A 26,173-nucleotide genomic window follows, 5' to 3' on the forward strand; every position below is an offset into this window, starting at 1 on the left:
GCAAACTCCCTTAGCTGCTTTTTTTTTTTTTTCCTCCTTTTTTTTTTTCCTCCTCTCCGTCTCGGTCTCCGTCTCCCTCTCTCTCCCTCCGTCTCTCTCTCCCTTCCTCTCACCCCCAGCGCAACTTTTGCAGGCGCCCCGGTACACGCAGCCATGCCGCGCTGAGAGCGGGGGCACGGCGCCAGCCCCCCTCCTTCCCTCCCTCCCTCTCCTTCCTCCCTCCCTCTCTCCTTCCCTCCCTCCCTCCCTCCCTCTCTCCCTCCCTCCCTCCCTCCCCAGCGCCGCCGTCCCGAGCCGGGGGGGCCCCGCCGCCCGCCGCCCCTGCCCGGCCCCGCGCCTCGCCCCGGCCCCGGCCCGGCCCGGCCCGGCCCGGCGCCGCCGCCCCCCGCCCGCTCGCCCGCCCGCCCCGGCCGCGTCGGAGGGCCGGCAGCGGGGCTGGATGTGCCCGGCTCCCCCCGCGCTGAGGTGGGCAGCGATGCAGAAGGCAGGCGGCAGCTTCGCCTCCGCCGAGAGACACCCGCTCAAGATGGCAGATGTGTGTTGAGTTTGGGGGGCTGCGATCTCGCGTCGTTCGTGGCGGCGTTGCCATGAATAACAGGCGTCCTTGCACCGATGGCCCCCATGTACGAAGGTAAGCCCCGGCCCGGCCCGCCCCGCCGGCACCCCTGGCCCGGCCGCAGCGGGGGACGGAGGGAGGGAGGGGGAGCAGGGGGTCCCCGCCGCCCGCCGGGGCCCCGGCCGGTGTTGCGGGAGGCGGGGGGCACCATCGCCCTCCCCGGCGCCCGGCGGGAGCGGGGCGAGGCGCGGGTCGCCCCCCGGCTCTGCCGGTGCCCGGCCCCGCGGTCCCGGGCGCTCGGTCCCCGGCGGGGGGCGGTGGGTGAAGTCCGTGCCGGTGCCGAGCAGAACAATGAGGTGGACGGAGCTCGCCTTGCGCCTCCGTGTGTGTGTGTGTCTCTGTGTGTGTGTGTGCCTGCTGCCTGCCTGCCCCTCGCCGCAGTTCGCATTCCCAGGACCGGCTACCCCTCTCCGCTCGCCGGTTTCCCGGGAGTTCCCCCCGCCGTGGCTCCTCTCCTCCGAGGCGCGGGGACTCCGCGGGCAGCGGCGGCGGGGAACGGGTACGGGGCTGCTGGAGCCTGCTGTCAGCTCCCCTGGCTTCTGCTTCAGTCCAGCCCGGGCTGCGGCGAGAAGCCCAAGTACCTCAACTTAGTTTCTTTCAGGGTAGAAAAATCACAATAATTATATATACACATTTATATCTCTGTGTGTGTGTGTGTGTGTGTATTTATATACGTCTGTGTGCGTTAGATCGATGTGTAGTACACGGTGTCTGTTAAAAAAAAAAAATTCAGAGATGTATCGAGGTTAATTTAAATCCCCTCGCGACGCATTTACCCTTCCCCGTCACCCCTCCCGGCTCGGCGCTGCCCGGGCAGCGTTACATAAAGCGGAGGGACATCCCCCGGCGGCCGCGCCATCCCGCCCGGGGCCGCTCGCTCCGTGGCGGCGGAGACCCGGGCGCGGAGGGGCGCGGGGGGGGACGCCACGGGGACACGGCACTTTGCTCCCCATGGCGAGGCCGGTAAAACTTATCTGAGGAGGAAATCGAGCCCGGGCTGCGGCGCCCGCGCGGAGGGCGCTCGGCGGGCGGTGTAAAGTTACCGGTGGCCCGCCGGGTTATTTCTGGGCAGCCCCGGGCTCACCCGCTGTTCCGAGTCCGGACCCCGCCGGAGGCGGGCAGACAAAGGGGAGCATTTTCGTTCGCGCACACGGCACGGCCGGCCCTCCCCGCGCTGCCTGCGGCCGGGCTCGGTGCCGCCGGAGCGCGGGGCCGGCGGGGAGCGGGGCCCGCGGCGGTGCCGGGGCCGGTGCCGGCGGAGGGGCCGCGGTGGGCCCGGGGTGCCGGTCGAGGCCAGCCCGCAGCGGCGCCCTCTGGCGGCCGCGTCTCGCCGCCGAGCGGCCCCGGCCCCGGCCCCGGCCCCGGCCGGGCAGCCCCCCTCCGCTCCCCGCCCCGCGCCCGGGCCGCCCCCGGCGCCTCCCCGGCATTGGGGCCCCGCCGCGGGAGGGGGGAGCCGCCACCGCCGCCGGCACCCGGCACGGCGCGGAGCTCGCAGCCCCGGCGCGTACCTGCCCGGCCCCCGCCCGACGGCCCCCGGGGCCGCGCCTGACGCCCCCGCGGTGTGACCGGGCCGGCGAGGCTCGGCCGGCACCACACCGGAGCCCCCCAGCCCCTCCCGGGCGGGCGCCGCCGGCCGGGGGGCTCAGGCGGCGATGGCTCTGAAGTTCTCTCCTCGCCGGGCCGCATCCGGCGGCGGTGCGGGGCCGTGCGGGCGGTGCGGGGCCCCTCGGAGAGCGGCGGCGCCCGGCGGGTCCGCACAGCCGGGGCGGAGCGGCCGCGGGGCCTGCGGTCAGCCCGGCCGCGCTCCCCTTCCCTCCCGGCGCGCCGCAGTGGGCGAGCGCCGGCACGGCCGCCTCCCCGGAGCCGGGCAGGGCAGCGCAGGGGAGGGGAGGAAAGACGAGAGGAGAAGAGGCCTCGGCCACCGCCGGGACGAGCAGGGCGCCGGCTTCTTCCTGAGGAGGGGGCGGCGGTGCTGCACCGGAGCGTGCGGTGGAAGTTTAGCGGTTCCTTAGAGCATCCTAACTTGAGCGGCGCCCCTGCTTCTGCCTGACTGGAAAAGAGAGCAGATGGGGGAAAATGCCCTGAAAGTGACCCGTAGAAACAAATTTCCCGCAGCAGATACGGATGGGTCTGCGGCCAGGCTCTGCAGCATGCCTTAAGCCTCAAAATAGGTGAATATCCTGAATGGCAGGAGCCGGAGATAGCGTAAAGGCTGACAGAAATTGTTTTATCTCTGTTGTGTTGCTGTATGCTTGCGGGTTAAATTGCTGCTGAATGGCTTCGAGGGAGGTGGAGGAGGGGTTAATGATTGTTTTTCGCCTCCTAGTTGCCGTGAGAGGTCCTTAGAATTCCCTGCAATATCGCAGTGCATAGATAAAAACTTACTTATCGCAGAGGATGCAATTTCCTCCTTGGAGGGAGGCAAGGACTGCCATCCTCCCCTGCGAGCCTCACGTTTGTGTGCACAAGCAGTTCGGTCTGTAGCCCGCCTCTGGAGCATCAGGTAGAGTGAGGGCACCGAGGAGAGCACAGGATCCGAGGGCTCGGATCGGCGCTGCCAAGGGCAGGCACCGCTCTCGGGTGGCACACATGCACGCCCACCGCCAGCACCGCAAGGCAGGCGAGGGGAGGTGAAACCGTATCCGCGCCGTACCGATTTCAGAACATAGGCTCTTTGACAGAAAAAGCACCCTGGGAGGAAATGTGACACCTCAAAGGCCTTATGAAGTGGTTCCAGTAGAAATTGAAGTGAGTGGTAACACAGAGCCCAGGCAGAAAGTCACCCAGCGTTCTTGACGTGCAGGTGAGGGTGGTGTGTGCTTGTGCAGAGCAGCTGGCTTAAATACCATTTCTGGGAAGCAGAATGGTGCCTCACCTGATATTAATAGGCGAGGCATGATAAATAAGTGACTATCTGGTGTGAAATCCTCTCCCACACACACTGAGCCAGGAGAATTTTCCCATTTGTTTTAAATAATTTGGACGTTTTGCTCTTACCTTCTCCTCTCCTAGGTTTTTCCTCATTTTTAAAAATTTTTTTTCCTGGTGGTGGAGAGCTTAGCAGCAAAATGAAGGACATAAAAATAAAACGAGTGAAACAAAACAGAAGTAACACTGCTGCACAATGTTTGACCTGGTTTTTAGTTTCGTTTGTGAGCTGTACAAGGAAATGAGTTGAGTTTCAAAGCAGACCTCATCAGGTGTAATCCTACATGGCCTGTGCTCCAGTCTTGCTAGTGGCTGCCATCCTTCTGAGCACCAGAGATGTGGCTTCATCAGGAGTGGCTTGGTACAGAGGAGCTGAACGGCTTGAGCCAGGCAAGAATCTGGTTCTGTGGCCCCTCTTCTAGGCAGTTTTATTCTCACCTGTGCACTCACCTTGTGATGTTTCCTACTGTGCAGAGAGCAGATCCAGGCTCTATGGTCCAGGGAGACCCCAGTTTAAGAGGGGGGTATGCCAGACAGCACAAGCTGTGGGTGGATTTTTGCTTAGGATGGGTGTCTCCAGCGATTTCCTTGGCGTCTGGTACCTGGCATCCTTCACAATTGCGTAAAGAGAGGTATTTATATGTATTAACCTTTATTTTCTAAACAGTGATTACCTCTGTTTTGGTTTCGTTCCTCTTCGCTTAGCTCCTTACTTATTCTTGACAACTTTGTTGCAATTCAGGGTGTATTTTTAGCAGCCACATCGGTAGTTTTCTATGTGGGTGGCTCATGGAATTAATCTGGGTAATATTTGTAAATTGCACCTCGCCACCGGTGCGGCTGCTGGAGCTGAGCACAGGCAGGGACCTGCCTGCACGCTATCCCTGTCACACGTGGGGCCGGGAAAGCCGGAAAGTCTGACCCTGTCCTCCTTGTGCATCAGATCCCATTTAATGCCAGAAACAGGCCAGCCCTGCTGGGCTTCGAATGCATCCCTAAATCTCACCAAAGCGCACAAAACTTGCTCATCAGGGAGGTGGCCCCAGTGAGGCGGAGTAAAGGTCTTTACCCCAAAGTTCATGCAGGGAGATAACTCAGAGACGCTTCCTGTTTATGAAATAATAACCAGAGCTAAAGCTGTGTCAGTGCTGGGACTAAAAGCCCGAGTTTTTATTTGCTCAGGATATGGCTATAGCCAGGATAACAGGAAGCCCCCTCCAGTTAAAATTATTGTTCTTATCATGCTGCTGTGTCTAGTGATTAAACAAGTTTGTGTAATGGGTGAAAAACGTTGTTTTATTTTCAGAAGGGGAAAGAGCATTGCTGGGACTAGGAGCTGGGGTGAGCAGACAAAGAGGCAAGCTCAGTTACTCACCACAGTCATCAGCCCTTGGACTCTGTGCAGTGCATTCCTCTTCGTGGCTGTGACAGGTGGGGAAGACTCACTTTGCTTCATTTGGACACCTCAGCTGGCCTGGGAAGTGAAATAATTTTCATTTTTCCATCACTGATTTTCACCATTGTTACTTACTGGCCAGCTTTACGTGGTGCTGTGAGACCACTGGATTTGGTTCCATCCCAATGGGATAAGAGTTGCCTGTGCCTGATGTTCAGTGTAGGTTCTTCTACTGGTGAAGAGCAGCCTAGAAACCTCCTTGATGCCTGTGAGGCTTCTGAACTTAAGCTCAGCCCTGGGAAGTTAGACTGTGTATTTGGAGATAGGTGATGGACTTGGGTGGCTAAATGAATAAGGCCTGATTTTGGCCACATCACAGCAGTGGTGCATAAAAACATGTGAATATTTGGTCAGGAGGACAGTGGGAAGTCAAATCATGACAGGATTGGTGACCTGGGCCTGGAAGTAAATCCCTGTCCTGATTGTGGACCTCACCAGGTGGGTCCCAGGTGATGGTGTCAGAGCTGTCCTGCCAGATGGTGAGGTCAGGGAAGGACAGTCACCTTCTGCTCACGCCAGACTAAGACACCAGTATGAGGCAGATGAGACAGCTTCTTCTAGCTGCAGGACTGAGGGCAGCTGTGATGGTGCTGCCCATGGGCAAGACCCCTGAGAAGAGTTTGCCAAGGCATTCATTCAGCGTTTGGCTTACAGCTGTTAGGGTGTCCCCATCCCTGTGGCTGTAGTGAACAGGTAGGCTAAGAATGGCTTGCTGGGCTTTTTTTTTTTAAGGTTCGATGCTCTTCCTCTCTGATCCCAATTTAAGAAGATATTTTCAGGTCTGTGCCTAAATTTAAGCTCACAGGCAGTGCTGCTGACTTCATTAGGATTGTTTATACCTTTAAAGCTGGCCGCACGCTGGAGTACCTTTCTGACTCATGGCCTCTATAGCCTAATCACTCCATTTATAAAATGAGGTTGTTTCCTCACCCTTACTAGGAAATTTCTGCCCTCTGAATGTGAAATATTATTTATAGGTCTTTCTCTTACTTTTGGAAGGATAACTGGTCGATAACAAGAAGGGAGAATTAAACATTGTTTAGAGAAAAGGTTGTTTCTTGAGCTGTTTACGTACCCTAATGTGGACCAAGGTAATTAACTGGAAGCCTTCTCTTTTGAAACTATTTCCCTTAGCAGTACAGAATTCACCTTTTCTTTTGAAAATAAACACAGATTATAGTTTCACTCCAGACATGGCATTTAGCATGTGTTAGTCATGGAGGAAGAGTAGAGGCATGTTACTGCTACCCCTCATTTACAGCATGGACTGCCCCTGATTACTGCCTCATTTGGCCATATCAGCAAATTGAGGTCCATCCTCAGGAAAGCACAAGTGCCTTTATTTTGGGACCACTCCTGAATTCAGGTAGCCTTCAGAATTGGGTAATCTTGATGGCAAAGCCACTTCTACTAAGACTTCCCCACGCACGTGAGTGGAGGAGCAGCCTCTGTCTCCGTAGGCCAGCAAAGGCATTTCCACATCTCAAAATACCTGGGAAAATCCACAGTCAGGACTAAATTAAAAAGCTATCTGTGCCATTAGGATTTGTTTATGGAATAGAAGTAACAATAAGCAGTAACAATGTGTATTTATACAATGCTGTAAATGTTCAAGGTGCTGTCTGATCAGGAGAGGGCTGTCTGATCAGGTCACTGACTGAATGATGCCAAGGAACAGTCTTTTGCTTACTCACAGAACATGTGCAGAATAGCCAAAGGGAAGCATCTGCGAGAAGTGAACCCCTTGAGCTGCTCCTGAGCTAGATTCTGATCCAGATCAGCAACAGTGTCAGTGAAACCCAGGGAGCTACACAAGGGGAAGCAGGGTCTGCACTTGATGAGCCTTAGCCTCTCTGTGTCGTGCTCTGGAGCAAGAGGGAGTTTTATCCAGGGTGAGGAATGCCATAGTTTGCTCCCTTGGTTTTCTTCAGCATCACCACTGAATGGGACATACATTTGGAGAAGATGAAGCTCATTCTGTTTACACATTGTTCTCTGTCCTGCTCACCTTCCAGGGCCTCTGCTGACATCTGTCTCTGGATGGACAAAGTAAGAGCAGCTCCTTCCCTGAAAAGCAGGAAAGGTCATCCCACAAGACATTGGTATTTGCTAGAGATACTTGGAAAACCATGAAGGGCAGCTGTCTTGTCTGTTCTTTATAGTTTTCAATCCACAAAGGTGCTAGCAAGACCTGGAGCAATGGTGTTACCAATGGCAGAACCCTGCAGGCTAACATCTCCTTTGGTGCTGAAGGCTGACTGGTTGGGCTCTGGACTATGCTGAAATGCCAAAGAAACTTACCTCTCACCAAAATCATTTAAATCATAGGAAATGGGCAAAGGAAAGATTTTTTAAAAGCAGAACGTCAAATGCCTGTCCAGCATGTTCTTTAACAGGCTTGCCCAGCATATTCCCCATGTATGGACAGTCCACAGCATGTCCAGGCTGTCATCGTTGTCCTTTGCTTTGTCACTTAAAGGATTTTACCCCCTCTGTAACTCCTCTCTGCTTCTCTTGCTCTGATTCATTGTCCTTTTAACTGTGGGTGTAGGAAAACTATTCCTTTGTCTTTGTCCCTCCTTTGTGTTCCCTAGGCTAAATCGTATCTTGAACACATTCTTCAGCTCTTTCTCTTGTATCTTTTCCCCTTCAGCTCTGACCATTCTCCTGGTTCTCTGTGCTCCCTTCAGCTGGTCCATCTCTCTCTTGAGTGGCACTGCTAGAGCACAGTGCTGTATTTGGGTGCTGTGCTGGCCAAGGAGAGCAGAAGTGTTCCTTTGTGTCTGTTATAGTCAGTGCTCCTGTTTGGTTTAACTTTTGCATTATAACATTATTCATCTCTTTGCAGCTTGTGATGTGCTGTGGCTCACAAATCCTGTCCAAGAAGTCTGATGCCTCATGAACCATTTTCTTTTGTATGTGTGGAGGTAGACTTTCCTACCTAAGTGTGTGATTTTTGATCTGTCCCATCTGAATGTCATCCTGTACCCTTCAATTTGTCGTGATTGTTTTCAGATTATCTAATTCCCTCGATTTTGCAATCCTGCTTGATGTCACCTGCCAATTTAAAAAGCACAGTCTCTGTTTATTCACCAATGTAAGCTTTGTTGTCAATTCTGCAGTCCCAAATAAAAAGTACAGAAGAGAAGAAATGGCTTCATATAATCCAGAAAGAGAACCTTGCCCACAAAATATAAAAGAAACTGGAAAACACACACAACACTTGGCATTGTTTTCATACCTATTCTTTTACTCTACTTTGGTGCTTTTAAGGTGTTCCTAAAAACAGTTGTATTTGCTGTGCCAAGCAAAAGCATAATCTTACTGTACTGGGCATGACATTGATGTGAAGGGGTAGATAGTTATCACCCCAAAGGGTTTGCATTTCATATAGATGCAGACACAGGAGGGTGCATCATAAAAATTGCTGGGACACTTTCAGGAGAGGAAATCAGAATGTGTGGGTTTTCCACAACGTTTGTGGCAGAGGTTGCTCTGGGAAAGGAAAGGGTGGGCTGAAGATTGAGAAGGAGTAAGTCAGCAGGTCAGGAACTGAGAGAGGCGTGGGGAACAAAGATGAGGGTAACTGACTGTAACAGAATAGAGGCAGATGATCCCTGGGATCTTCAGGGGCTGAGGCTGTCACAGCCAAGGCTGGCAGGAACGGAAAATTGAGTGAAATGCTGAAGATCCCATCTTGGACTGTTTATGCAGTTGCCCCTACTGACTTCAGTCAGGAGACTTCAGTCTCTCCCACTCTCTTCAGACTTCAGTCTCTCCCAGTTTTTTTCCCCTGGAGTTGTCTCTAACATCTTTGGAAGAGAAGGTGAGCAGGGACAGGAGACACTACCTGTACCCTAATGCTCACAGGCAGAATAGAGAATCTGTCTGGGGATTCCCCATCTGGAGCTGACACCAGAGGCAAAATTGATGCTGTGGCATTCGCTTAAAATCTCTTATCCTGCTCACCATCTGATGGGATAGAGATTTTCTGAAACACCAGCACTTCTCATTGATCTGAGACCCTTGTGGTTTCCTCCTTCTCTGCCATTGTTCTTCCCATGACAATTGTGTCTATGCAGGACAAATCTGATGTGCCATCCTCCTTCCTCCAAAATTCATGTTGAATTTTCCCTCAGCTGAGGGAAAATTTAAGGACATATGTGACTGCCCCACCCTCTCTGTCATCATGTCTGCTCTACTCTCACCATCAGTCAGGGTGGCCAAAAAAAGTTACAAACATGGAGACCCAGTCATCAGCACCTGAGCTCGTGGGTGAGAGCCACATGTGCATCCTCCTGCACATGGGTGTGCATGGCACATCTCAAGCCTGTGAGGCTCAGCACACTGTTCTCTCTAGTAGCATGTCAGGTGTGTCAGTATGTTTGGCAGTGAGTCTCTAAGGTTGTGATCTCTCTCTTGGGTGAAGAGAGCAAGAAGAGCTCTTTTTTTTGCTTATAGTTAGGGGTCAGGTTGTTTGTTTGCTCCTGGGTGTGATCCAGTGGATTCAGCACAGAGAGGAAGCAGCAGAGAGGAAGCGGTCCAGGAGGTTCCTGGAGTGTGTGGAAGATAACTTCCTGACACAGCTGGTGGGTGAGGAAGGCCAAAGGAAGGCTCCCTCCTAAGCCTGTGTCATGCAAACAGAGAAGGACTTGAGGTGATGGGGTGTTTGGAGACTGCTTTGGGTACAGTGCTTGGTTTTCAGTGCTCAAAAAGTGAGGAGGGGGCTCAGCAGAAGGGACTTCTGAACTGGGCAGACTCTGGCTGTTTAGGAGACAGATTGATAGAGTGCCTTGGGACAGACCTGAGTGACAAAGGAGTCAGGGAAGGTTGGATGTTCTCCAAGAAACAAAGCTTAAAGGCACAGGAGCACTAACAGAAAAACATTGAAGTGCTGGTATGTGTCCAGAGAAGGGCAACAAAGGAAGGATCTTGTGTGCGAGACTTAGGAGGAGCAGCTGAGAGAGATGGATTTGTTTAACATGCAGAAAAGGAGGCTCAGGGGAGACCTTATCTCTCTACCACCACCTGAAAGGAGGTTGTAATGAGGTGGGGGGCAGCCTCTTTCCACAGGTAACAAGTGACAGGACAAGAGGAAACAGCCTCAAGTTGTACCAGGGAAAATATAGATTGGATGTTATGAAAAACTTCCTTATGGAAAGGGTTTGTCAAGCGCTGGAACAGGCTGCCCAGGGAAGTGGTGGTATTTAAAAATCTCTGGAGGTATTTAAAAGATGTAAAGATGTGGTTCTAGGGGACACAGTTAGTTGTGCACTTGGCCGTGTTTGGTTCACTGTTGGTCTCACTGATCTTAGAGGTCATTTTCAACCTAAGGAATTTTATGGTTATGTTTATTTTTGCTTGAGGACATGAGGGTTTTTTCTAGTTACAGGTTGTAGAGGCATACACAGGATGGGGAATAGCCAGCAAGCTCCCCAGCTATTGGCTGCATTGATGGGATGTTACACTTCAGGAGGGAATGTTACAGCAGATGATGGAGCAGCTTGGTGGAGACTTGGACTCCAGCAGCAATACTCAGAGAATATCCAGTCCCAGAAAACTTGCTGAACAAAACAAGTTTGTTTTTTTTCAGGAAGGTCCTTTAGCTTGCCCAGAGTATTTTTACTTCTAGGCAAAATTTGTAAGCATTATTTATTTTTAAAGTGTGGTTTATATTCTGCTCTTGTCTGCAACAACTCCAGCACGTTGATGTATTTATCTTTTCCTTGTTAACACTTACCATTCCTGGAACATCTCCTGCTCAGCAGCTGTTTGTAGGTGGTTTTTTTTTCCTCTCCCATCATCTTGTACCTTTCCTTCCTGTTCAAGGCATCTATAAACCTCTTGTAGTGACATCATAGCTGTTTCCATAGCAACAGATTATGATACTAGAACAGAGGATAATATCAAACAGGAGGAGGAAGAGATAAATTATGGTGTTTGTGTGCGTGTGTCTGAGGGCTTGATTATATTCCTACATCTCTTCCAAGGATGTTGTCTGCCTAGCTTCTTCTCTGTTTATCTTACATGCCTTTTAAAGGTTAGGAAAATGTGAAGGAAAAAAGATCTGGAGGTCAGAACAATACAGGCGCATATTTTTGATGGTCTCTGTGTAAACCTAGCAGGCTGAGATTTATTTTTTTTACCTCTGGTAGCTCTCCTGTGTCTCCTGAGAGTAGTCTGGAGAAAACTTAGAGGCACAACAATCCCTTGGTATGGCATCACTTTTACTTTAATTACCAATTCTTCATAGCCACTAGCAGCTGGGATCCGAAGTCAAGGATCTCTGTGCTGCAGATTTTCCAAAAAATGGACGACTGTGACATGGCATTGCCATGAGAACACACAACTGTGTTTGAGAAGGGATGTGACAGGTGCTCAGATCAGCCAGAGGTGCCATGGGGAGAAGAGGAACAAGTACCCAGAAGGAAATTAGGGGGTCTGTGATTTCTAGACTGTTTCAGTCTGTCTAGAGAGTGGTCTGAGCCTCGTCCCAGGGTTAGCTTTGCACAGTGGTGTTTGTGGAAGAGCTGTGCCACGATGGGTTGTGGGCTGGTTTTTGACCATCTGTGTGGTTCTTTCCTGGCTTTGGGCTGTCCCTCTGTCAGGAGCTGACAGCAGCAGGATTGCAGAAGGGTGAGTGCCCACATTGCTCCATATGTACAATGGCAGGAAGGCTGTTTGCTTGAAGCAATAGGCTGGAGGAGAAGAATCTCCAGCTAAAATACATGGTGTTTTATTTTCTCCTAGGCAGCATTTAGTGTTGACAAATTCCACATAGATTGGCAAGGATTTTCAGCAGGTCTCTGGTTTACCTCCAAACAGTGGTAATTTCCAGCCATCATTGCTACTTTCCTATTTAGATGTTAGACTTCAAACGCTGGAGAAAAAAAATTCCAAGAAAACCGTCTTTGATATCCTCATAGCTCTGTGTGTGTGTGCAACCCTTAATCCTCCTCTTGTGGCAGAATTTCTGGGGAGTTAAACAGCTATCACTAGTCCTTGGAATATCTGGAGTAGAGTTGTCTCTAACTGGAAAATCTCTGGTGACACACTTGAGCTCCTTAGCACTGACACACAGATTTGATCCCATCTTGAGGCCCCGTGGTGCCCCAGGGAGGAGGGATCTGAGCCCAGCAGTGCCAGGTGATGTGGCAGCTTGCCTTGGCAATCCAGCTGGCTGGGGCAGTGTGCAGTGGTGCTCTCTCCATTATGGGAATTCACCACACAATGAGCCCTGGGTCAGCAGCAGAGCAGTGCTGGGATGAGGTGATGCTGCAGCTCCCAATGTGTCAGTGCACAGGAACTTTCTGGTAGCTGGGCAGGCTGCTGGTGTGCTTGCTGGTGATGCAGAGTGAGGGTTTTGGTCGAGCTTAGTGTTGCCAGGATGGGGAGAAGGTGGCAGATCACACCAATTTCCTGAGTCACTCAAACCCTGCAAGTTAGAGCTGTACAGAAGGCATGAGAGCACACAAGACCTTGGCAGGAATTAGTAGTTGAGTCACCTCAATGGGAGCTTATTGGGAGCCAGTAGAGACCACAGAGGGCTGGTTGGGTGTGCTTCCTCTGCAAGCACCCACATGGCACACTGGGCCAGCTTCAGAACAGGCTGACATTGTCCTGTGGGCAGCTCACTGCCACAATCAGTCCTCAGGGTGATGGAGGTTAGGGAAGTGGCAACAAGGTCCTTTGTGGAAAGATGAGAGATCACAACCTTTTCTGTGAAACCAAATTAAAACAAAAAGGCAGCTCTTTGCATGTGGATAGCATGGACAAACCAAAGACCTCATAGATCCTCCAAGTCTACAAAGAAACTGGGGATCACATTTTTTCATGACTACAATAAAAAAAGTCTTCATCTCTTCTAGCACAATCAGTGGCACCACCAGAAACCTGCCTTCCCCACCTAACTTCTGCTCTTCATTCTTTCAACAGCAGAATATGTGTGTGTATTTAGCAAGTGCAGATAAGAAACAGCCTGCAACCCCCATTTTAAATTAGCTGCACCACCTGGAAAGGACATGTGAGACCCAGACACCAGCATACCCATTGATGATGACAGCACCTCTCTTGCAGTGTCATTTTCCTGTCGCTTATCTGAGGCTGAGAGCACCTGTGCAATGAAAGTGAACCTTGCAAAAGCCTGTGCTGCCTGCGAGCACGTGCGAGTCAGAAGGGACAGCAGGTGCTGTTCTTGAGCACTGTTTGTGAGAGCACAGGTGGAAGAGTGTCTGTGTGTATGTAGAACTCCTTCCATGTGTGTAGGCACCTCCAGGAGTGTACACACGTGTTTGGTGTGGCTCTATCCCCTTTATCTATGGACCTGATTCTCCTTAGCGCTGTTACACCACTTTTCTAACAAATTGTATTTGTAGCAGGGCTCTTTTCCACTGCAGTGAATGAAGAAGGGAGATTTATTATAAATATAAATTAGGCTTTGTGTGTGTTTGTGAGCTGTCACAGCCTGTGCAGGAGGAAATATAAACAAGGTGAATGCAGGGTGTTTATGTGGAGTGATGCTGTGGCAGAGCATGTGTTGGCAGGAGTGCTGTCTGCAGTCTCTGCATAAGGGCTTGTGTTGCCGGTGTGAGTGTGGAACACTGTAAATCACAGTGTGTTCAGGAGGGGACACTGCCACTCTGCCTCTAAAAGGCAGGAAGAGATTTTTTTTTTTTCAAGCAATGTGACTTTTCAGGCTGAACAAAAGGGTTACTAGAAATCCACGCTTGAGAAAAATATCATTCCAGACATTCTGATGGAGGATGATCTGTGATCCACATCCACCAGCTCATCTCTATCATGATGCAGAAGAGCTGCATCTTCTATGCATCTTCTCCCAGTGCCAGGTTTTGGTGGCCCAACTGGACCAGTTCTTGGATATGTCTTTAACTCTGCTAAATCATCTCAGGTCTGTGTCTGTATCCTCAGTTATCTCAGTTTATCTCTGTATCCTGAGCCTTCAGCCAGTGGTGTGATGTCACTGGGGTCTGTATGCAACTACAGTATCCCCTGAGGAATCTGTATCCCTTCACATTTGTTTACTGTACCACTTACAATGTATCTAATGTAGGTGAGGCTACCTCAGTAAATGAGCTGTATCTTCTCCAGTATCTCTGCCGGTGGGCACCTGAATCCTGGCTTTGTGCATGCTCAGCCATGAGCTCAAGGTACAGAGTGTGGAGTTCCCCTCTTCAGGACCAGGCTTGGCTTAAAAGTTATTTCATGTTCCTCTAAAATCACTGCTGTTTCCCGGAGGAGCACTTGAGTCATTACCAATCCTTGCATTTCCTCTCAGCCAGGAAGGGTTGAAGGGGTTTCAGGAAGAGGATGCTTTATGAGGAGATGTCTGCTTTCCCTTGCCATGCCCTGTTGCAAACAGACACAGAGACTCCTGCCAAAAAGCTGCTGCCTGTAGAAAATAAAGTGTGAGGGAAAAAGAAGATGGGATGTGAGTGAATGGCAGGAGAGGGCATGATTTCAGGTGGGGATGCCTGATGCTTTTCATACGACGTACAATAAAGCAGATGCTTGTGGCAGCACTGATGGTGAGCTGGGAAGTGTGTTTCCTTGTTTCCTAGCCACAGTTGTTACCTGGCATCACTGGAGCAAGTTGCAGGTTTTCATGTGGGTTTTGTTGTGGTTGGTTCTCCTGTCCTTCTTGCCTTCATGTTATTGCAGGGCTTGTGAAGGGGGTGGGGCTCTTACTCTCCTGGTGTGTTTTGTGTCCTTTCCCCTGTTCCTGGCAGCTTCTTCTCCTGTGCCACCCCTCCCCAGCCCTGTCATGTTCAGGTGTCCTTGCTGGAAGGTGACCAGCCCCCCCTGAGGTGTTCATGGCCCTGTATTGAGAACGCGCTGACTTCACATGGGAGCTCTGTGCTGCATGTCAGGCATCCCAGCCCATGGGCTGGAAGGGTTGTGGTCACCCTGGGGCTCAAGGTGAGCTGTGGAGGGCCAGCAGAGATGTGGAGGAGGAAGAGGAGCACAGGCTTGATCACAGAAGTAAAACATTCTGTGGTTACCACAAAATGCTCACTGAAAAGATGGGTATTGGGAGTTACTTTGCTAGCTGAGGCAAGGGAAGCAGAAGCTTGTCCTGGTGAGCTCAGCCCTCCTGTTTTACCCTCCAGGGATGGGGGAAGGGCTGCAGGGATCAAGGTGCTCCCTATCCCCTGCTTAGGGTGTCTGGGTGGATGGACTGCCTGCCAGTCTGCCTGCAGGGCACTCATCCCCTTTTCAGGGGAAGTGGCAACCCAGCAGCATATGAGAGCTGTGAAATCCAACCCTGTGTTGGGACAGGCTGCACTTAAGCTCCGTGTAAGCCCTAATTTGAAGGTTTAGAGGGAGCTGAAGTGTGACACTGAACGCTGTGTGTCTGAGCTTCACCCTTCCTGAGCCACAGCAGCCTGTCAGGAGGGGAACCAAGGGGCAGGACAGCTTCTGCCTTCCCAGCTGGGCCAGGAACCTTCAGCTGAACTTGGTTCCAGCAGAAGTGTTGGATTTGGTTGGGTTTTAAACTGTAAATGTGATAAACCATGGCTGGCAGTTCTGACTGCTGTGGTTTGCAGTGTGTGCCCAAAGCTGTGCAGTAACAGGCCTGTTCTGGCAGTCCAGCAGGTCTGCATCTGTCTAGGTGTGTTCATGTCCGTAGTTCTGCCCCTGATAACTGCTTTTCATCTCTCCAGCCTTGTCACTGCTTCTCTCTGCAGGCTGGTAGCAGGTAACAGCACCCCTTGAAGGCTCCTAAAGGCCACATAGCCACTGTGGTGGTCCTCTGTCACAGGAGCCCCCCTTCCCTCTCATGCTTGTGTCCCCTTCTCCCCTTCTGTCTGGTGACCCCTTCTGTCTGGTGCTGATGGGGGGATGTGTGGCTGCCCATGCTGCTGGGGTGGGTGAGCTGCCCAGCACAAGGTTACTCACTGCAGGCTGATGAGGCTCACTGTTTCATCCTTTTTGATTTGCAACTATGGTTCTTGATTATTTATTTGTGCCAAGTATTGTTGATTTCACTTAGGGTCACTTCAGCAAGGCATGCCTTCGTTTATTTCAGAGTCACTGCTCAAAGCACAGCTAGAGTTTTAAGAAAGCCACAGAGTGTTCAGTGCTACACAAGGGCATGGAGGAGGATTTTGGCAAGGGGCAAATCTGTGTCCATGTAGTTCCTTGGCCCCCAGCATCGTGCCTGCTGTATTGCTGGGAAGCACAAATGTGCATCTGTGTGCCCAGACAGACCTGTCCCTGGGAGTGTCCTGTGACACAGTGTCCACCCTCCTTTCCCAGCCACGGTTGTGGGGCTTTGGCCAGTACACCAGAGAAAATACCACTGGTGTTTTTCAACCTCTACAAGAAAACAGATTGTTTTTAAGTCAAAGCTAAGACTGTAGCACTTGCTGGAGGCTGGAAGGTAACTGTAAATCCTGGGTCTCATTTGCACAAACACATTTGGTTCCAATCCTTAAGGGCATTTTCCCTTCCTCTGCTTATGCCTGTGTTTCAGAAACATGTAAATTTTGTTTGGATTTGTTTTTTTCAAAACACTGCAAAATGTGGGAGGGGGGCTTTTAAATTACATTTGGCACAGAAGGGATAAGGAGTATTCTGGATGCTCCACTGGGTTGGAATCCGTGGATGGTTGTCATTTAGGCTCTGTCAGTGGGAAATCCTGAGGAGACTGCATACACCAGAAGAGTAGTAGTGATGTTTGCAGTCACTTACAAGTAAGTCTGCTGCTCAGATCAGACCTCTCAGCTTTCTTCTGGCCCAGCACAGGAGGCCCCACACGGTGGAGCTTGTTTCAGGTGTGAACCTTATGTGCAGGGTCATTAGATGGATAAATGTCCTGTCATGTAAAGGGGTACAGGCTCTGTCACAGGTTGCCACAGGAGTGGGAGGTGACACTGGCCAGTCCAGGGCAGAGACCTGCAAGATGCCCCTGCTGCTGTGGCTGTCCCTTTTGTGTCAAGGTCCAGGAGTGAAGAAAAGGGGCTTGATTTATGCCCTGAGGAAGGTGAAGGTACAGATCTACCCAAGAGCTCAGGAGGAGGCAGCATGGCAGTGATTGCTGGCTTTGCTGGGGGTCACCAGTGATGGCACATTTATACTGCTGAAGGCCTCACCCCCTAGCAAAGGTTTTGCTCACACTTAGTGGCTGCTTATCAGATCTCAAAATTGTTTAAAAGAGCAACAAACCAGCTAAGACAGCCTGCAAGGTGAGGATGAGGCTGGGCTACCCTGCTGTGGTTCCCTCTGGGAAGGCAGGAGGACCGTGCTGGCAGGGGTGTGTGATGGGAGCTCTGCACCAATGTGGGTCATACAGTGTGTGTGCTTCATGCTCTGCTTCCAGAGCTGCCAGCTTGGTGTCTCTCACCTGCACTGGAGGAGGAGGTGAGGTTCTTTCCCTAGGAGGAAAGAACCAAAGGAGAGTTGGTGGCTTGTCTACACAGAGTCTGGCTGCTGTAGGAACCACCCCAGCCTGCCTCAGAGAAGAGGGAGAGGTTTGTGTCCTCTCCCACCTTTTAGCTAGAAGGAGTGCATGTGCTTGGGGGCTTCTGCATGCTCTCTTGCCATGCTGATGGGTTTCATGACACGACTTTTAGCACCTGAGGATAGGTGTGAAAAGGGAGGAGGTAGAGAAGTAGGAGGTGGAGGTGGTGCGAGTTAATACAAGACCCAGTGGGAAGCAGCAGCAGGCAGTATTATTTCTGTGATTTGAGCCAAAACTTTCTCTCTCTCTCTCTCTCTCTCTCTCTCACACTCATTAAATTACAACTAATGCAAGTAGCATTGTGAAGGAGGAATTTGGGAACTGTCGTTCATCATCCAATCGTTTGTAACGAATGTGCTGCTCAGTGCCATAGCCCATAGCCTTGCTGAGAAGTAATTCACTTGGTATTTGCAGGCATGACATGCATGCCATAAGAATTCCACTGTTAGCATTATGCCAGCATTAGTGAGAGGATGTGAAAATAAATGATGAGCTTTTGTTTTTCATGATTAAGTCCAGGCTTTTCGCTCATCTTGCTTTTTTTCCTCCCTGCATCTGTGAAAGGAGGGGCCCCTCTGTTCTTTTTGCTTTCAGATCAGGCAGGTTGTGCCCTCACTCTCCCAGATCCCCCATCTTCCTTCCAGACCAGCACCCTTTTGCTGCACCTCCAGCTGTCTCCTCCTGGGTTTGGAGATCAGCTGCAGCAATCCTTTGAATTGCTGTAGGGTATTACCACAGAATGATATGACATCAGAGTATTTTGTACACTCTCAGTATTTTGTTATGGGCCTACAGAACTGTTTTGCCCTCACCATCCCTCAAAGGGACCAAGCCTTGCTCTTCATGGTTGCACTGGAAGGTTCAGACTTCGGTGGTGGGTCAGCAGTTGGTACTCTCAGGTCATCCACAAGCCTTAAGTGACTCTTCTGTTGTTAAAAAGAGGGAAAACTCTTGAGACAGCTGTCAGTCTGAATGTGCAGGAGCAGAGCTGAGCAGCCTCTGTCAGTGGCTTAAAAGAAGTCCACAAGGCAGAACAAGAAGGATCTGTGACCCACAGTTGTGAGAGGCATCCCTGTCCATTCCAGCAGGCTTTCCTGTGTTTCCTCCTGAGCTCTCTATGTGCAAAGGACTTAAACATTACAGGGGAGTGAGGCAGTTAAGTGTTATTTATCCCTATTTTGGGATATTATCCCTATCCCTGTTTTCTAGTGGGGGTGGCTAAAGAAGAAAGCATCACAGTTTCAGAGATGACCCCTGTTTCTGAAGTCATCAATTCATGGGGCTTATTTAAGCTGTCACACAAACACCCACCTGTGCAAAATAAAAGACTTCTTTGGAAAACTGGGCTTAAATATCCCCATGAAATCCTTGAACTGAGTCAGTACCAGCTCTATACAGGATTCCTGTGCTCGTAATCTTATTCTTAATCAACTAACCCAGGCAGTCTTTCATGTCAGTGAGTTGCTGCTCACTCCAGTGGCCCCAGCCCACATTGGCTGTTCAGCAGAAAGCCTGGCTGAGCTGAAGGCAGATGGCAGGGTAAGAGCTTGTGCTGATCCTACTGCTATTAACTCTACCACTCCTCTGCACAGCAAGCTGCTCCCTTTGAACATCATCAGAACCGATTTTAAAAGCTCTGCGGCCCAGCCTGGTGTGACATAGCTCATTTTGAATAGCTCATTTTGTCAGAGAAAAAGATACCTCGGTAAACTTTTGAGTGGAAGCTGTCAGGGGTAACCTCAAGATGCTGGAAGAAGCAGCCGTAGGCTCTGAGGAGGAGCAGCAGCCAGCTGCAGGTGTCATGTTCCCACCTGAGAGGGGACATGTGAAAGCCAATGCTTCTTTTTCCCTCTGTCCTCTTTATTCCTGTGCTCACAGGAGCAGCGTAAGCACCGGAGCGTTCTGTGACGTTGCTTTGCACGTAGTGGTGGTTATGAAATCCAAAGCTGCTGGGTGGCTGTGTTTGTCCTACCCCACACCGTGCTGCCAGCACACCCTGGCACACACACAGTGACCTGTGCTGCATTGTGGCCAAGTGCAGCTGTGACCTGTGGGCCTCCCAAAATGTCTCAGGCCAAGTGGCTCCGTGCCCCACGTCTGCACTCACTGACGCGCAAACACGCACAGTGCACGGCCTTTAGCACCCATAGCTCTGGTGTGTGGCTCTCAACAGGTCACTTCAGGGCAGTTGCAGAGTCTTGGAAACAGGGAGGATGTGTTTCTCTGCCTGAGCTCCTCCACATGGTCCTCTCACAGCCCTTGAAGTGATGGAGTCCTTTCCACTGCGAAGCAATAACCTGCATTTGATTCTTCTCAAATTTTGCAATATGCATAAGTGGGGTGGCAGTGACACTGGGCTTGAAGCCATCCACTCATATTTACTTGTGATCTAAGACAGTGATTTCTGTTCAGACCTCAAAGGGCAAGCTGCTGTGTGATTTAAAGTCATGCTACCAGCAGAAGCATATGACCTCATGGTATGAAAAAGCAGGAGGAGATTAGCAAAGAAGTTTCTAAGGTACACAAATGTCCATGGGGAAGAAAAAATGAAACACATTAACAGAAGAGTCAGTCTGTCTGTGTAAGAGAGGGCTGGGGAAATGACTAATATGTGCAGCTTGATTCAGATGTTCCCTCTTTGATTCAGATGTTCCCTCTTCGATTCAAGCCCCCTCCTTTGCTTTCTCTACCCCCTACCTCGCCTTGGATTTTTCTGCCTTTCAGAAGAGAGCGAGCGAGGGAGAGTGGAAGGACTCAGTGAGGAAGGAGTTAAGGGAATGCTCACTGGGGATTATAAAACAGCCAGGCACTTGGAAACAGTTAAGAAGAGAGAAACAGATCTGCCAGGAGGGAGTGTGGCACTGGTGCCGGTGGTTTATTTTCATGCCTCCCTACACAGCAATGCAGAAGTCTCTCCTACAATGGGGACGGAGGTAAGGATGGTGGGAACGGGGTGAGGGTCTCAAGGTTAAATAAACTTCTCCAGCCCCAAGTTCACCAGCCTTCCCACTGATCCCCGTTGATGGGCTCTGCTCTGGATGTGGATTGTTCCTGTGTGGGTGGCAGCAGGTAGCGCGTACCATTGCCTGAGGGCATGGCCTTGCCCTGGGGGCAGGACATGGTGTTTGCATGTTGGATGTAAGGAAGAGTGTTCTGTGTGCTCTTGGCATCACCCTGGGAAGGTGGACACAACAAACTTGCTGTGTGCTCAAGCGCAGCACCAAGAGCACAGTGTGGGCAGGTCTGTGGGGATGCCCACGTGAGCATGAGCTGCATGCAGGGTCTTCAGTGAGCATGGCTGTGGGTGGGTGGGCAGCTTGTGCAAGCCCACCTGGCCAGGAGGAGCCTTCTGTCGTGCTCTGATGAGGTGGCTTTGAGTCACAAGGAGCTGTGTTTTCACTCACTCTGGATTGGTGCCTCGGGAGCCCAGCTGAGGCCTGCTGCACATCATGTCGGGCACCGGGCACTGTAACGAGGGCAGAGACTCCCGGTGCTGGAAGGAAAGGCTGACACAAAGGCAGTGTCACCTGGCAGACCTGGTGGCTTCAGGGCTGCCAGGTGGCTTCAGGTTTCCTCCATCACCTTCTCCACGTGCCTGGACTTGGAGCAGGAGCTAACTTCTTCCTAGTTAGGTCTTCTGTGAGCATGGCTGTGGGTGGGTGGGCAGCTTGTGCAAGCCCACCTGGCCAGGAGGAGCCTTTTGCCATGCTCTGATGAGGTGGCTTTGAGTCACAAGGAGCTGTGTTTTCACTCACCCTGGATTGGTGCCTCGGGAGCCCAGCTGAGGCCTGCTGCGCATCATGTCGGGCACCGTAACGGGGACAGAGACTCCCGGTGCTGGAAGGAAAGGCCGACACAAAGGCAGTGTCACCTGGCAGACCTGGTGGCTGCCAGGTGGCTTCAGGCTTCCCCCATCACCTTCTCCACGTGCCTGGGCTTGGAACAGGAGCCAACTTCTTCCTAGCGTGAGGGACACTGCGACTGTGATGGTGAGTTATGAAGTGACCTGAGGGCAGGCCCTGCCATCACCTCCTGGCTCCTCAGCTCTGTGTATGAAAAGTGGTGCTGTTTGCAGCCTCCTGGCAGCAGGAGCTTACAGGGAGTGACCTGTCACCCTTACAGTGACCACAGGGACAGCTGCGCCTGTGCAGAGCCGAGATCCATTTTTCATGAGGGAAAAAAGCAGATGAAACTGTTGGAACCCAAGTGTATGCAGAGGGGGTTAGTCACTCTGCAAGTGTCAGGGGCTTGTGAGGAAATAGCAGGAGTTTGCTGACTAATGCCAGTGATGCTCAAGGAGTAAATGAGAAATATGGAGGGAAAACCCTCTGTTTCTGAATTTGGAAGAGAAAAAAATAATGAGGGAAAAAAAAAAGGAAGGAAGATGTACAGAGTTACTAATCAGCCCCCAAAGTCTCTGACCTATATCTCCCTCCTTTCCCTGGAGCCATTCTTAAAATGAAAAATTAATAGAGAACAGCCAGGTTTTACCTCCAGGGTACTCTTCCAGGCTGCCACGTACTATGGGCTGGGATGAGTGGATAGGACTTTGGGGTCCCTCAGCACGATGCAGAAAGCAGACAGTCTCAGTCCAGGATGTTGCAAGGATGTCCAGAGAGACTGAAATCAAGAAGGTAATCTCCTCTCATGGAAGAATGGTCTCTGGCTTCAGGTGGTTGGGAAAAGGATGCTGAGTTGACACACTAGGTTAAAGCAGACCAAGGAATAAGGATAGTCCTTGAAGTTATTGTAACGTTAGCAATTGGAAATGGAGGTGAAAAGGGAAAAAATGTCTATCAGGTCATTAGTCCTCTGAGGGCAAAGTTCATTCTGTCTGCAGAATATTCCTTCCTCTTTTCTCATTTTTAGTTTTTTAATGAGGGAAGAGAATCCTTATTTAAGAAGCTAAAACCTAGGTTTGTGGACCAGGAAGTTTCATTCCCCAGTTCTGATGCTGCCTTGCTCCTAAAGCTTAAGCAAGTCACTTTCTTCTGGCTCTATTTTTATCTCTATAGGATATGGATTGTGATATCCTTTGCAAAATATTTTCAAATATTACTGAATATATGTTTTCTGAGGTGAGGAGGGCCTGGGCACTGCATTTTGTGTGCTGTGTGTTGTGCAGGAGGAGGAGGGCTGATGCTGAGGGGGTTTTGTCTGCACTGGAATAGGCTCTGTGCCCACAAAACACACCCACAGCTTTGGGCGCTGCTGGATTCACCCTCCCATGTGACATGGGAGGGATGGAACCATGGAGCTGTGGAGAGCCCTGAGAAGAGGTGTTATCACCCACTGTTGCAGCAGGGCTAGGTTAGCTTTGAGGACATCTGAACACATGTGAAAATCTGGGCCTTTACCATCTCCTTAGGTTGGATGACCTGAGCTTAGGTGCTCAAGGCTACTAGCTTTGTTTTGTGAACAGGTCTGGATGCATCATGTTGTCTTTGTTGTGGTCCTTCAGAGCCCATCTCCTTAGATCTTTGCAGGATATCTCACTTACTGTTGTCTTCTGTGATAAATATCCTACATAACCCTGAAGGGCCAGGAGCTGAGCCACTCCTGCTGCCTTTGCATGGACTTCTGCCTCTTCAATATTAGGATGCCTTATGCAGCTTGAGAAACTAGGTTATATAGCAGCTTTAATGGGGCTTTTTCCAGACACTGATTGACCTGATTCCTTGGACCAGCTGTTTTATTTATTAAGCAAAATAGAAGAAGAATGCATCTCCTACATAAATTTGTTTAATTGTGGAGAATGCTTAAACTATTTTTTTTTCATAAATTGATATGGGGTTCTTTCTTTATATTGATTTTGTAGATATTAATTTATGCACTAGGAATGAGGAAGATTTGCCTCTTCATCTAATCCTATTTCTAGAGAGAGATTTACTTAATGTGCAGTGTAATTTGTCTAACGTGCAACTTTGTATGTAGAGTGCACCCAGATTCAGCAGAAACAGGGGGTATAATAAAAGAGAGCACTGTAGTGCAGTGCTGTAAATCCCTCTGTAATTAAAAACACTAAATTAGTCTTAAGTTAGTGCAGTCAGGAGACATGACTAGCTCAAAAGCAGGGATATACAGTGAGAGTTTTCAGTGCAGGACAGAGAAATTTGGTCTGTGTTGGTCTGTGAAATTTCCTCTCTGTATGGATATGGTATGTATCAGGGGAAGGAAGCTGTATTCATTTGCCAGGAATACAGCTTGGGTGGCAAAGAGGAATTGTCAGGAGTTATCCCAGGGTTGTCCTTGCCTGTTCCCAAGGTGATGGAGGATCCAGTTCTGCCAGCTCCCACATTGTCTCACATTGTTGTCCAGTGTTGTGCATGTCTGTCTGTGTGTCTGTGTGTGTCTGTGTGTCCCGAGTCCTGTGCACAGTTGCAAGGTTGGATTTTAGGCTCCTACAGAAGTGTCTCTAAAATTACTTCATTGCTCTGAGGAAGGCTGGCACCAGGAGTTGCTTGAATTATTCCCACCCCCCCACCGTCTGTCTTTTTGTCTGTCTGTCTTTCTTTCCTGGTGCTGGCACAAATAAAATCACTGAAATTTTCAGATGAGCTGCTTTTTTTTCCTTATAGGAATTTTTGAATCTCCCTGCAAATAATCAGGGGAAGGATCAGTTTGTATCAATGTAATTTTCACTACCCCTGAGTACTGTCCATCTGTCTGTCCTATATCCAGCTTATGACCAGTGCTGCCAGAAGTGCCTGACACTTGCTTTCTCTTTCTGAGAGAACAGGAGGAAAGGTGGGGCTTATGCTCTAAGCAGAAGTCCCTGTTTGGAATTTAGTAACAGGACTTTGTTGTGCTTTAAATGTAAAAATAAATTGATCTTGTTTATCTGAACAGAACCAGGATACAAAGTAAGTTCTGGTTACAGTTTGTGTTTCAGTTTGACTTGATTCTGTTAGTCTAACATCTGTTTCTTCTCAGAAAGAGAAGAGAGAAAAGTGAGAAGAGAAAGAAAAGTGTATTTTATGGCAATGACCTGTCATTGAGGCCATCCAACAGCTTCCCTATTTTAAGACCTTCATTTTTAGTTGTTCACAACTTTACTAAACTTAAACTGTCTGGGCAGAAATTTTCTATGCAGCTACCTGCCTCAGAATGTATATTTAGAAAACAGCTCTTTTATACCTCTCCTGAATTTTTTCCTGATGCATGTTAAATACAACAAATGTACAAAGAAATGAGAAAGCAAGCCTCCACATTAACCACTCAGTAAAATTTGAATGGTATAAATGTCAGGGATACCACTTCTGCTATCTCTGAGAGCATCAGCCCAAAAGAAAAAATAGTTGTCACCACAGCCTCAACTGGCAAAACATATCTCTGAAGGACTTGTACTTAAGAGTTTTAATTGAGCATTTAAAACTAGTGGAAGCTTTTCACATTAATCTCCCTATGCTTTGCTTCCCTGCCCTTGACATATGGATAATGCAGTGTCTTACTTTATAAGGGCAGTGCAAAAATGCATTCCTTTATGTTTGTGAAACATTCAGTTACTCTAATGATGCATACTGTAGGAAAGGCCACAAGTAAATTACCAATTCCATCTGCAGAGCAGAGCATGGCGGGTATGCAGTAAACAAGTCTTGGGGCCACACCTCCAAAAGCACTGAGAAGATGAAATAGTAACTGGGTGCTCACCTAGTGAGCACCCCAGATCCTGCTGCACTGGGTGAGGCCAAGGTCCTTGGAAAAATAGCCTGTGATTATGTGATTAACAGCTCTGCCATGGCACACGGGCAGGAAAGAGGGTCGAAGGTTGCGCAGGCAGCCATAAAGCTGAGCTTTCCTAAGCCTTGCATTCCTGATTTGCAGCTTTAAAATAGTCTTGCTTTCACCCATCTCTGTTTTCTGTGTAGTTGTTTGGTCATGCAGAGTGGGAATGAGGGACAATAAACAGCTGTTGCTTCTGGGAGAAGAGACAGGAAAGCGTTTGGTGCTGTTTGTAGTCAGAGAGGAAAACTGGTGAAGCCTTCTATCCATACATTCCCTGTAGGAGCAAGTGTGACCCTCGAGACAGAAGTTCAGGGTTGGAGGAAAAACACAAATGAACTGAGATACCTTTTTTCCCTATGACAACTGTCTGGTTTATGCTGTTTTTCTCTAATAATGCTCTGTACCATTGAACAGCAATGCCACAAACAGACTTGCAAGTTATTTTAAGGAAGAACAAGTTCATGCCATTGCTTTTTCTTTGGGTCTTGTGGGAAGGCATTTCCTGATTTTACCCAGGGTACTCCCTCTCCTAGATCCTGCCCTGTGGAAGTCCCAAATGGTACCCTCATGAGACCATAATCTTTAAGCTTGGGAAAATGATCCAGACTTGACTCACAGGCAGAATCAACCCCAAATCTCTCTGCCTTTGTTCACTTTGTCACATTTTGCTTTCCTTACATTTGTGTTCTCCCCTCAGGTAGAGGGAAGCAGTGCTGCCCACAGCCCGTTGAGCTGTATGTGGGCAGCCGCAGGGGAGGAGAAGGCTCTGATTGAAGGTTTGCAGTTGGGATAGTGATAATGGCACCAATGAGCAAGCTCTGGGGTGGCTGTAGTGCACACCTCAGAAGTTTGCCCATGTCACAGTAGTATCAGCTGTTCCTTCTGCACTAATTTAGGATGGAAGTAATCCATCTCCAATCCTGTGGAGGAGTTGGGCGTGGAGAGCAAAGATTGCCATCAGCTGGGA

General features: G+C 50.0%; 1 protein-coding gene across 2 annotated transcripts in view; it reads left to right on the forward strand.

The window, feature by feature from the left end:
* The first annotated feature begins 396 nt into the window (after positions 1 to 396).
* The window catches only part of HIPK2 (homeodomain interacting protein kinase 2), a 127,327-nt gene continuing 101,550 nt past the window's right edge, over positions 397 to 26,173 (forward strand). For both annotated transcript variants that reach the window (XM_054281847.1, XM_054281848.1), the window contains exon 1: positions 397 to 631. In XM_054281847.1, coding sequence (XP_054137822.1) covers positions 613 to 631 — 19 coding nt within the window. In that variant the 5' untranslated portion in view covers positions 397 to 612. The remainder of the gene's footprint in view (positions 632 to 26,173) is intronic.

Source organism: Melozone crissalis, unplaced genomic scaffold, assembly GCF_028551555.1.
Source record: "Melozone crissalis strain CALT ecotype California unplaced genomic scaffold, PUWL_Pcris_2 ptg000033l_1, whole genome shotgun sequence".
NCBI lineage: Eukaryota > Metazoa > Chordata > Aves > Passeriformes > Passerellidae > Melozone > Melozone crissalis.